Source organism: Dama dama, chromosome 7 (assembly GCF_033118175.1).
Source record: "Dama dama isolate Ldn47 chromosome 7, ASM3311817v1, whole genome shotgun sequence".
Lineage (NCBI taxonomy): Eukaryota > Metazoa > Chordata > Mammalia > Artiodactyla > Cervidae > Dama > Dama dama.
The window spans coordinates 29,130,823-29,143,721 of record NC_083687.1 but is presented as its reverse complement, the minus strand read 5'-3'; the positions used below and the strand labels follow the sequence as shown (position 1 = coordinate 29,143,721).

Here is a 12,899-nt window from a genome sequence, read left to right as displayed (position 1 = left end):
CTAAGGAACTAATTCACAGACTCAAATTATTGCAACAGCCTAGACAGCTTGGCCCAAACCAAAAAATGATAACACAGAACAGAGCCAAATGCAAAGGCTTATATTTAGGCTTAAAAGGGGGTATGTAGTTGAATGTCTTCTTTTTTCCTTCCTTCTTTCTTTTTTCCTTGTTTATATCTTCTAGTCTCTAAACTGAGCCTATATGACTTTTATAATAAAAAGTTACTTTAAAAATCAAATGTGATCAAAATAACTAATAGTTTGTGTGACCACAAGTTCATGTATGTCAACTCTGAGAAAAGTAGCAGGGTATCCAGTTATCCAGGTGAGTGACTGGACTCCTTTCTGCCCCTGTAATTGGGGGGAAGAGGCACATGCAAAAAGCAGGAGGCATCAGAGGAAGAAAACCAAGAAGTGAAGGATTCAGAGAACAAAGCCTCAAAGGAATGGGAAGAAGAAACCAGTGGGTTTGGCCTGGAGGGAATGAATGGTGATGTGATGGCGTGTTCATTTGCTTCAGTGGTGTCCAACTCTTTGCGACCTCATGGACTGTAGCCCACCAGGCTCTTCTGTCCATGGAATTTTCCAGGCAAGAATTCTGGAGTGGGTTGCCATGCCCTTCTCCAAGGGATCTTCCTGACCCAGAGATGAAACCCGTATCTCCTGCATTGGCAGGCATTTTCTTTACCATTGAGCCACCAGGCAGGCCCAACGTGATGGCTAATGTCTCCAAATATCTAAAAGTCCATGGTGTAAGACGGAGGGAAAGGAAAAAACACATTCCAATGCTGGTGAAGGTCCAGCTGGGGCCACTGAATGGATGTATGAATGGGGCAACTTTGGATTCAGCAAAAACAGAAAGAAGTGACTTCAGTGATGAGCAAAAATGGAGTCAGCAGGCAGCCTTAGGAAGTACTGAGCTCAAGGTCACCAGAGGAGTTCCAGCAGCAGTGGGCCAGTGATGCAAAGGCTTTCTGCACCCAATGTGGGCAGAATGCGAAGGTCTTTAGCACAGCTTCCGGAATCAGCTACCTGGACTCAACCACTGATTACCTAGAACTCCTTTTGAGGTGAGCACCCCCAATGCCAGCCCCACTCACTCAGCCCCCTCTTGGAGCTTTGCTCTCACCGTTGGGATGAACTGGATTTCGTAGGCATCCACATTGCCGGGAGCCCGGGTCCACTCTGTCCGAACCGTCGTCTCCTCCAGCAGGTGCATCCTCATGCCCTCAATGGCCGGCACCTCTGCCCAGGAGAGTGGGATATGAGAAGCTGCTTAGCCCAAGGCAGCTCCCCACCCCTACCCCCACTCTCACAAGCTCTTCCTACTCAGGATCATATTAAGAGATTCAACCAAGTTCCCACTCCTCTCTGGGGGGAGAGAAGGGTGGCGAGGAAAAGCCAGCAGTGGCTTGAACAGGCCTTGGGTTTCCTTCACTGCCCTCCATCTCCAGGAACCAAAATAACTGAAGAGGGCCCCTGGATCTGCTCATCAGAGATCTTACAGCAGGTCCTGCCTGCAGGCATGTCCCCCCACCACACCCTGGTTCTGCAGCCCTGGTGGACCCTGGCCCTCTGGCTCCTCTGACTGCCCCACCGGCTGCCCCAATATATGACCGCCTCCATCATCCTGCCTCCAAGTTGCGGGGCTCCTATGCCTCAGACTCAGGTTTTCTCATGGGGCTCCAGTTTTCCAGCCCCGGACCCAGCATACTGAGGCAGGCTGTCCGCTCACCTTCCCCGCAGTCCTCCCCTGCATAGCCGTCTTGGCAGACGCAGCTGCCCTCACGACACTCTCCCCGGCCACGGCAGTCCCTGGGGCACGTCTGGATGGCGCAATCGGGGCCCCGGAAACCCTCGACGCAGACGCACTGGCCTGCGCGGCACAATTCCCGCGGCCCGCAGCCCCCGGGGCAGGCGCTGGCAGGAGGCTCTTCCTGCCCACAGTCCTCGCCGCTGTAGCCCAGGTGGCACACGCACATGCCCTGCACACAGCGACCATGGCCCCGGCAGTCGGCCGGGCAAGTGCGGGTGGCGCAGGAGGGGCCTGTGTAGCCTGAGTCGCACACGCAGCGCCCGTTCTCGCAGCGGCCGTGCCGGTGACAGTTGGAGGGGCAGACACGGAGGCCGCAGTCCTCGCCCGCGAAGCCCTCCCAACAGGTGCACACACCGTCCTGGCACACGCCGCGCTGGTTGCAGTCGCGCGGGCACCGTCTCACGCCGCAGTCCTCACCCTCGTAGCCGTCGTCGCACACGCAGCGCCCCTCCAGGCATTGGCCGCGGCCTTGGCAACCCCTGGGGCAGCTGCGCGTGCCGCAGTCTTCGCCCTCGTAGCCCACGTCGCACGAGCACACGCCATCTTCGCAGCGGCCGCGACCGCGACAGTCCCCGGGACACCGACGGCTCCCGCAGTCCTCTCCTGCGAAGCCCGGGTTGCACACGCAGCGGCCGTCTACGCAGCGCCCGCGCCCGCGACAGTCGCCAGGGCAGGCGCGCGTACCGCAGTCCCGGCCTGTGTACCCGGGCCAACACACGCAGCGGCCACTCTCGCAACGGCCCCGGCCGCGACAGTCCCCGGGACAGCTGCGCACGCCGCAGTCCTCGCCACTGTAGCCCGCGTGGCACACGCATACGCCGTTCTCGCAGCGCCCGCGGCCCCGACAGTCGCGCGGGCAGGCACGCGCGCCGCAGTCGGGCCCCGAGTACCCGGGCCAGCACACGCAGCGGCCGTCCTCGCAGCGGCCCCTTTGGTTGCAGTCGCCCGGGCAGCTGCGCACGCCGCAGTCGTCCCCGCTGTAGCCTGGGTCGCAGATGCATTCGCCATCCTCGCAACGCCCTCGGCCCCGACAGTCGCGGGGACAGGTCCGCGTGCTGCAGTCCTCGCCCGCGTACCCGGGCCAGCACACGCAGCGGCCGTCCACACAGCGTCCGCCCTCCCCACAGTCCCACGGGCAGGTCCGCGAGCCGCAGTCGTCGCCAGCGTAACCCGGGTCACAGACGCAGCGCCCGTCCTCGCAGCGCCCCTTCTGGCTGCAGCCTCGGGGACAGCTCCTCACCCCACAGTCGTCGCCAGTGTAACCGGGGTTGCACACGCAGCGCCCATTCTCGCAGCGTCCTCTCTGGCTGCAGTCTCGGGGGCAGCTCCTCACCCCACAGTCCTCGCCACTGTAGCCTGGATTGCACACGCAGCGCCCGTCCTCGCAGCGTCCCCTCTGGCTGCAGCCGCGAGGGCAGGAGCGCACACTGCAGTCGTCCCCGGAGAAGCCCGCGCGGCACACGCACACGCCCTGCACGCAGCGCCCGCGGCCGTGGCAGTCCCCGGGGCAGGAGGGCCAGCTACAACTGGGCCCGGTGTAGCCAGGGAAGCACACGCAGCGACCACGGACACAGCGACCCTGATCATTGCAGTCGTCCGGGCAGGAACCGGGGGCGGAGGGTGGCGAGGAGGGGGGTCCCTCGGCACTTGCAGGGTCTGAGCAGGTGGGCCCACCCCATCCTGGCTCGCAGGAGCAGGCACAGCGGCTCAGGTCAAACACACCATGAAGACTGCAGAGGCTTCGAATGTCGGTCTGGCCTGGAGTAGGAGCGAGAGCTGGGTCTCAGTCTCTCTAGGGAGGAGAGGCTGAGCATGTGTAGTGCTGCCCTGAGTCAGCTTCTCCATCAGGGAAGCCTCATTTCCTAAGGCCATCTTAGTTTCCAGCTGTAACTTATCACCCAGGGCCCTAACATTTGCTGGGGAGGGCTGACATCTAGTCACATGGATCCTCTCAAAGCCGTGCCCTGGGCTGCACTCACCACTTGCAAAGGGGAGGCAGGGTGCCTTTCCTAATTCACACCAAGGTTCTCTAGTGATGCCCACCCAACCCTAATCCACTTCCCTTCTTTTCTGTGTTCCTTCCTGTGATCATCGGCTCACCTGTGCCAGCTTGGGCAGCTGGAGGACAACACCCCCCAGTGCACTGTTCCTTGAGCCCCTTCACCAGCTCCTCCAGGATCTCCAGTCGGACCCTCAAGGCCTGCACCTCTGAAGCAGGGACAGGGGGCTCAGTGCCTGGGGGACAGCCACAGCCAGCTGAAGGGGGCAGGTTAATGCGGTGGGTGAACACCACCTGCTTCTCCCCTCCTTCCACGGTGTGCTCGTAGAGCCGAGAAGAAGGGCCTCCCCTTTCTGGCTGCACTGTACGACCCCCTGGCTGGGGAGGGGGCCGTGGGGCTGGGAGTGTCACGTTGGACCGTGGAGAGAAAGGGCCTGCTGTGACAGTGCCCAGCAGCATCAGAAGAGCCAGGTTGGAGGTTAGGGAACATTGGGTGGGCATCTTTCCGGAGGCTGTGGGAAGAGAGGGCGCGTATGAGAGCAGCTTCACAGAGCAGACAAGATGAATGTCCCCTTCCCCAACACACACCCCCACAGTCCCACCACCCACAGCTCATCTACCTGACTCACGTGTTTGCAAAAATCCACATTCAGCTCAATCCTATCATAGACCCTCCCTGGGCAAATCTCTGATATCATTTGGTCACCTTGCTCCCCAACTCCTTATTTTATTTATTTTTTTACTGTTCCATCCACACTGGTCTTTTTTGTTTGTTCCACAGACACTACAAGCTTACAGTAACCTAAGGGCCTTTGCACTACATGTTTTCTCTGGGATGCTCTTCACTCAGCTCTTAGAGGTTGGCTCCTTCCTGTTCAAATCTTAACTCACATGTCATGGACTCCCAGAGGTCTTCCTTGGTGCCCAATTGGACCAGTCTTTCATCACACTTCATCACAGTGTCCTGCTTATATTCTTCATGCCATTTACTGCTGCCTGAATTATCTGTTTGTGTGGCTACTTGATTGTTATCTTTACACCACTACCAGAATGTGAATTCCCTAAGAACAGGGACTTCATCTGTCCTGGTATTGCTGCATGCCTGTGCCTGGCACATGGGTGGGCACTATACAACACAGTTTTTGGTGGTTTTTTTTTTTTTTTTTTTTTTGGTGGCCATTCTGCACAGCTTATGGGATTTTAGTTCCCTCATCAGGGATTGAACCCAGGCCCTCAGCAGTGAAAGTGCAGAGTCCTAACACTGAACTACCAGGGAATTCCCTATCCAACACATTTTTGTTGAATGGGTCAGTAGATGAATAGAAAAGACTAATCCTTCCATAAGCAACTGGATCCCAGCTCCTAGTATCTTTTTAGAAACCTTAAGGTGTAGATTATCCTCTCTTTCTTTCATTCAGCCCCTCACTCTCAACTTCCCATCATCTTTCCATATAAGCTCAAAAACTCCCATTTTCTTTAAAAAAAAAATCCTCTTCCTCAGGACTTATATTACCAAATATCTAAATTTATTATGAAGGTGCAAGATTGAGAACAGAACAGAAACAGACCCACACATATGTGGTCACCTGATTAATGAAAAAGAGGGCCCTACAATTAAAAGGAGAATAAACTGTGATAAATGGTCCTGGGTCAGTTGAAGATCCACATGGGGAAAAAATATATCTCTACCCTACGTCCACATACAGAAATTAATTTGGAATGAGTATATAGATCTAATCGTGAAAGATAAAGCAATACCTTTCACAAAATATCTTAGAGGAAAAAACTGTAGGAGAAAATCTTTATGACCATGAAATAAACAAAGATTTCTTAAAACCTAACCACAAAATTTACCATAAAATTTTCACACAAAACTAAACCACAAAAAAGATATTGATACATTGGACCACATTAAATTGATGACTTCTGGTCATCAAAGGACACCACTAAGGGCTTCCCTGCTGGCTCAGTAGTAAAGAATCCACCTACCAGTGCAGGAGACAAAACTTCAATCCTTGGTCCAGGAAGATCCCACACGCCTCAGAACAGCTAAGCCCCTGTACCACAACTACTGAGCCTGTGCCCTGGAGCCTGTGTTCTACGACAAGAGAAGCTACCGAAATGAGAAAGCCACACACCACAACTGGAGGGTAGCCCCCACTTGCTGCAACCAAAGAAAAGCCCACACATCAATGAAGACTCAGCGCCGCCAAAGATAAATAAATAAAATTATAAAAAAGATGCAATTAAGAGAAAAAGAAGGCAAGCCACAGAATGGGAGAAAATATGTGAGAAATGTCAGTATATATATATATATATATATATATAATATATGGTGGGGAAATTGGGAGACAGTGCTTGAGAGTGAGAGAGAGGATTAAAATCTAAAGAATTCCTTCAAAACAAAAACAAACAAAAGGCAGGCAACCAGTTTTTTTCTTAATTTGCAAAAAAAAAAAAAAAAAAAAGGCTCTCTCGTAAAGAATATATCCAAAGGGCCAATAAATGTATGAAAAATAAACATATGCATGTGTAGAACAAAACCAGTAATCAGGAAAATGAAAATTAAAACCACAAGAGGATGCCATCAAATATCCATCAGAATGGCTAAAACTAAAAGGGCTGTTGATGCTCAATATTGGCAAGAATGTGAAGCTACTGGAACTCTCATTTATTGCAAGTCAGGGCAGAAATTAGTGCAGCCACTTTGGAAAACTGATAGGCAGTTGCTACTAAGGCATACAGCCTATAACTTGGCAATTACACTTCTTGGTAAATACCCAACAGAAATGATGGCACGTGTCCTCCAAAAGACATGACTGCATGTATCCTCTAAAAGACGGGTACAAGAATGTTCATGGGATTTTTTTCATATGAGCCTGAACTGGAAGCACCTCAAGTGTCCATTAATAGTAGAATGGATAAATAAATTGGGGTATAGTCATACAATGGGATACTCTCCAGCAGTGAAAAAACACCCTCCTGGGACTTGGTGGGTGATCCAGCGCTCAGGACTCAGTGCTTTCACTGCCAGGCCCTGGGTTCAATCCCTGGTAGGGGAAGATCTGCAAGCTGGGTGGTGTAGCCAAAAATCAAACAAACAAACTCCCCCCGCCCCACAAAAAAACCCCCTTCTTGTTATACACAGCAACATGGACAAAATTTGACACACATAATGCTAAGCAAAAGAAACAAGACATGAAAAAAGAACATTGTAAATGATGCTATGGATACGAAGTTCAAAAATAAACAGAACTAATAGAAGACAGGATAGAATTACTAGAAATATTTTGCACCTTTAACTGGGTGGTTAAACAAAGGTATGTATAATCAAAAATTAATTGAGCTATACACTTATGTGCATTTCACTATATGCACAAAATATACTTAAAATACAAAAATATACTTTAAAAAAATTCCCCAACCTCACACTCCCTACAGCCACCACATATTTGTCTTCTCTACTTCATGGCCATAGTTGCCAAAAGATTTATCTGGACTTGTTCCTATCTCACATATCCCATGCATGTCTCAACCAGCTCCCATCTGACTTCACCTTCTTTCAGTCCACCAAATAGCCCTCCCTAAGGTCTCCCAATGATCTGTGTCACAAAATCTAAAAGTCATTTGTCTTCCCCTTGATCTCTCAAAATCACTGGACACTGATGACCACGTCTTCCATTTTAGAGCATTCTATATCTGTGCTGGCGATAAGGTAGATAGGAGAGATCACTGGCTCTTAACACTTAAAATGTGGCTAGAGGGACTGAAGCACCAGACTTTCTTTAGTATTTTTAACAGCTCCCTAGGGGATTGCAGTGTGTAGCCAGAGCTGTGACCTACTTGGGATAGTCATTCACTCAGGTACCTTCATCCAGATCCCAGACTTTAACTTCCAAACTATATCCCAAAGTATAAACTATCTCCTCTTAACTCCAAGCAATATAGCTATCCTTCTATTTAGCATCTCCTCTTGGGCACCTCAGATTCAACACATCTAAAACAGAACTCAACGTTCATCCCTCCTGTACCCCATCCCTTCTGTGTTCCCTACTGCAGCTCATGGTCCCATAGTTACTCAGCTTCACAAGCCAGAAACCCAACAACTCATTCAACACCACCATGTTTCATCATATCAACCCATATGTTATTGTAAATGTCTCTTTAATTTGCTTATGTTTCTCCCTCTAAGCATCATTATAGGCCAAGCTACTATCTGTGATTGCCTCCTAGCCAGTCCCTCTCCTTCTATTCTTGCTTCTTAAAAATCTTGCAAAGGCAAATAGAATGCCCCTCTCCCCCAAAAAACTTTTCAGTGGCTCCCCTCTGAATAGTCTTCAAATACTGACAGACAGTCCTGCATCATCTGGCCCCTGCTGACCTCTCCCACCTCATCCCACGTAAGACTTCCCTCCCTCTCTCCACTCCAGTCCGCTTGGCCTTATGTCCCCCACATTCTTCCCAGCCCCAGACCTTTGTATCTGTGGTTCCCTCTATGGAATGTTCTTCCCTTTTCTCTTGGCTTCCTCATCATTCAGGTCTCAACCCCACATCTCTTCCTCAGGAAACCTTTCCTGTCCAGGTCAGCTATCATGTGATATTACAGGTAATATCACCTATCATGTGATATTACAGGATCATGTAACTCCCATTTGCAGCATCTATAATAATTTATACTCACATATTTGTGGGATTATTTTATTACTTTCTTGTCCACACTCAACCTTGCCCACTAGACTGTAAGGTCAATGGAGGCAGACATATCACCTGGATTTGCTTTGTTTTGGCTGCTATATCCTTACATCTGGTACGTAGTAAGTGATCAAAATATATTTATTGACTATATAAATATTTAGTCAATTTACATAGTTCAAATTAAGCCCAGGACTAGCACAGGGCTGGAACCAAGGACAGGACCAAGGTCAGGGCTAGGACCACGGACAGTGTCTGGGACTGAAAGTTGGTTAGAAACAGCAGCTGGGGTAGCTGTTGACCGGGGAGCAGGCCAGGTGTAGATCCTGGCAGGGCCACGTGGTACAAGCCCATTGGAAAACCATTTGGCACAACTGACCAAATCCACTAGGGCTATGTGCAAACTCTATGACCTGGCAGCTCCACTTCGAGGGATCTACCCACCACAACAGTACTTCTCATAATAGCCTCAGACTGGGAACCACCCAAATGTCTCACATGAGTAGAATGGATTAAATAACACGTGGTTTGTTCACACAGTGGAATAAAATAAAGCAATGAGAGTGAAGTGTAACTACATGCAATAACACGAATGGGTCTTGCTCATATAGGGTGGAGCAAAAGAAGTCAGACACAAAAAAGAACAAGCTGAAACATTCTGTTTATGTGACCTTTGAGTCTAGACCATGTTAACTGTCAATCAGTAGAGCTGCAAGTCAGAAATGTGGCACTCTTGGGGGAATGGGGGCCAGAAGGGGCATGGTGGGGGAAATTCTGGGGTGCTAAGGACATCCTGTTTCTTGATCTGAGTGCTGGTCACCCAGTTGTGTTTGTGGAATCCACTGAGGCAAGAACTGGGGGGCACAGGGAGACGAGGATTAGAGAAGAAAGGTAGTGGGGTGATGGGGGGAACCAGGAGAGGGGGCCTTGGTAACAGAGGTGCGTGGAGGGTTCAGGCAAAGGGTTAAGGAGTGGTGTTAGCAGGCACCCAGTTCTTCCAGACCAGAGAGGCTGGAGAGGGAAGGAGAGCAGGGTGAGTGGTGGAAATGCGGACTGAGGAGGAGGGTTAGGGGCTGTGACCAGTGCCTCCCACAACGCACACGCATTTCCTGGCTTCCTACGCTTAAAATTCTCCTCTGAGTCTGAGAAAGAGGAGTTTCCAGGGCTACCAGCCATCACACTCCACCACCATCCCATGAGATGGAAGAGGAGTGGGCAACAGGAGCAGAGCATTTACATACTGAGAGGCACCCTGCCCCACAAAGCCCAGCAGAGAGCCTGGCAAGCAGAGAGCTTCCCTTCCCTCATCCCCTCTCTCAGCTTGGAGTGTAGCCCTGGGTGTGAGCTGCGCTCTGACTTACCTTCAAATTCTGTTGCCTGTGTCTAAGGTTGACACATCACCAGGTGCACACACACACAAATACACATACACATACAAATGTACTCATATGTGCTTACCCACAAACACAAAGATGAACACACTTCTTGTATCTGTCCGTTCTAAGTCGCTTTAGTCGTGTCACTCTTTGCAACCCTATGGACTGTAGCCCGCCAGGCTCCTCTGTCCTTGGGATTCTCCAGGCAAGAATACTGGAGTGGGTTGCCATACTGTCCTCCAGGGGATCTTCCCAACACAGGGACTGAACCCGTGTCTCTTACATCTCTTACATTGGCAGGTGGGTTTTACCTCTAGCACCACCTGGGAACTATACATATACTTATATTCATCCAAAGAAGCTTGCATCTTTGCAGGCACACACATTTGAGTATGTGCAAGGGTTTCCCAGCAGTAAAGAAGCCACCTGCCAATGCAGGAGACTCGGGTTCAATCCCTGCCTGGGTCGGGAAGAGCCTCTGGAGTAGGAAATGGTAACCCACTCCAGTATTCTTGCCTGGGAAATCTGATGGAGAGGAGCCTGGCGGGCTACAGTCCATGGGGTCACAAAAGAGACAACTTAAATACTAAACAACAAGGGCACACACACACAAATTCTTCACTTTTCCTCCACATCCAGTCATTGAGTGATGTCTGAAAAAGCTGATTTCTCATTGGCTCAGCTGTGTGAGTCAAAGAACTTAGTTGGAGTGAGGGGAACCACACAGGAGACCCTTCTCCAGAGGGGGCAGAGGTTACAGGGTGCTCCACACCCCTGGGGGTTTGGGGGAGCTGCCAGTCCCCCTCCCTCAAAAATCGAATCCTGCACCTCTCCCCACTTGGTGGGGGCAGGGAGAGGGTCTCTACAGCAGGAAGGAAAGAAGCTGGTCTGAGGGGAGAGGCCCGCACAGGCCACACCCCCAGAGCCTCCCTCCCAAGCCCCTCTCCCCACGAGTCTCCACCGCTGGCCCAGCTCCCCATTCCTATTTCTTGGAAGAATCGTGCTCTTCTCTCAGCACCAGGAAAGCAGGAAACTTGGGTGTCCCTTATGTTTCCCTCGCATCGCCCGTCCTCCTGCGGCATCGGGGGTGCCTGTGCGCAGTGGGGAAGGAGGGGAGCACGGGCCTCCCCCTCTTGGCACCCTTCCCATAGTCGGAGGGCTGGCAGGGCTGGGGCACCGTCCCAAGCGGTGACTCAGCGTGCAGGGTATTCATGTGGTGGCCAACTTTGACACTTCGCTCATCAGGGACTGTAGGTCCCAGGAGCTGGGGAGAGGGGCTGGCCTCCTGCAGGGATGCTCCAGAGGTGGGGGTTTTGGCCCCAACCCCATGCCTCTCTCCCTCCCTCATGCCACAAGAAGAGTGAAGGTAGAAGGATTCTAGGGCTGCTAGGACAAGGAGGGAGGTGAGGGCAGGCTGCAGCCACCGGGTTGGAAGCAGGTGGCAAGGAGGTACCGGGAGATGGGGCAGTTGGAGGATCTAAGACACCCCTTATTCTGGGAAGTTCATGGGACAGAGACGTGGGAAAATTAAAAGAAAGGATTTCCGGACCCCCGTGGCAAAGAGTCCTGGGGAGGAGCACTGAGTGACCAGAACTCAAGGGAGAGAAAGTTGAGAAATTGAGGTGCTGGGTCCCCCGGGGGTCTGGAGGCAGGGCCAGGGAAAGAGAGGAGTGGGGCTGAGGATCTGGGAAGTGGGCGGGGATTGGAAGCGGACAGGCAGCAGCTGCGGTGTTTCCGTGTTTCCGAGTTGCTTCCCAGTAGTTCCTCTCAGTTCCATTTCCAGTTGTTTCCAAGCCATTAAATTCTTTCCAGGCGAGATAAGGGTCCCGCCCGTCCCACCCAGGGTGTGTCACGTGTGGGGGGAGGTTCAGACGGACAGAAGCAGGAGAGCCTGGAAGGGGGATGGAGCGAAGACGGAACCCCAGTGCCCCCCTGGAAGCATCGCGCGGTCATCCCAGCCCCGCTGAACCGTGAGTCATGGGTGCAAAGCTCTCTGCCAAGAATAAGTTTTAGGAGTCTCTCCACAGACTCCGTGCCCTTCCCGGACCTGGGAGTCCTAACTCTGCTCCATTGCTGCATTTCCTAAAGGCTCGAGACCCCCAGAACTCCCTCCTGGGCCTTGCCATCCACCTGCTGCCACCCAGGGTGTCCCCATCTGAATGCTCAAAGAAGTTCCCTCGGGCACGTTCCTGGAGTTCTGGCTCAGCTGCTCCAGCCAGATCACTTGGGGTTCCACCAGCACTTCCCTCCTGAAGTTCAACCGGCCACCAGCTCAGCCTGGCCTCTGGTTTCTCCCAGCCCCAGCACCGCACCGATAACCACCTCCACCTTGATGCCGCCCCTGGTCCTGTCCAAACCCCAGCATCCATCCTCCGTGCCCAACTCACACACACCTGCACTGACTCTTTCTCCCAGACACACCCTCCACTGGGAGTCCGGTCCCCGGTGCATGGTCTTATTTCCTCTGCCCCCAGAGAAAGTCCCGGCTCTCCTGGGAGGCTCTCCTGCCAACCTTCATCTGGGGTTTGGGGATAGAGGTCCCCCCTCTCCCAGCTCTTTCCTCTGTCTCCCAGAGACGAGGTTACTTCCTTACCTGGGTAACCAGCAGCTTCAGTGTGTCTGCACCTGCTCTGTCCCGGACCGGGGAAGAGGGTTCTCAGGGCAGGGTGGGTGGGCGCCCCTTGGCAGCCCTGAGCTCCTGGGTATCCCCTTGCTCCTTCCCTGCAGCAGGGGCTCAGTGAGCCGCGACCCGACTGTCGATCTGGGCAGCGACAGTGAGGAGGAGGGATACTGCAGCCAGCCGGGGGAGGAGAAGGGGAGGGCCGGCATGAGGTCAGGGAGGGGAGCGGAGATAGGGCAGGTCCTCCCACCCACCCGCCCCTGCCAGGCCCTCCCAACGTCATCATATGTCACCCCCCTTCTCCTCCCGCCGTCATCCCACCCCCCCTCCCTGTCTGGGATCGCTAAGTCCCACAATACCCTCATCTCACCCCCTCCAGCCCTCATCCAACCTCCC

At 52.6% G+C, this 12,899-nt stretch overlaps 1 protein-coding gene across 2 annotated transcripts in view; it reads right to left on the bottom strand.

Annotated features, from left to right (window-relative positions):
- Positions 1 to 12,609, bottom strand: part of TNXB (tenascin XB) — a 56,816-nt gene extending 44,207 nt beyond the window's left edge. For both annotated transcript variants that reach the window (XM_061147013.1, XM_061147014.1), the window contains exons 1-4: positions 12,477 to 12,609; positions 3,917 to 4,327; positions 1,736 to 3,574; positions 1,130 to 1,245 (exon numbers count right to left, since the gene is read on the bottom strand). In XM_061147013.1, coding sequence (XP_061002996.1) covers positions 1,130 to 1,245; positions 1,736 to 3,574; positions 3,917 to 4,316 — 2,355 coding nt within the window. In that variant the 5' untranslated portion in view covers positions 4,317 to 4,327; positions 12,477 to 12,609. The remainder of the gene's footprint in view (positions 1 to 1,129; positions 1,246 to 1,735; positions 3,575 to 3,916; positions 4,328 to 12,476) is intronic.
- Between the last annotated feature and the right edge of the window lie 290 nt (positions 12,610 to 12,899).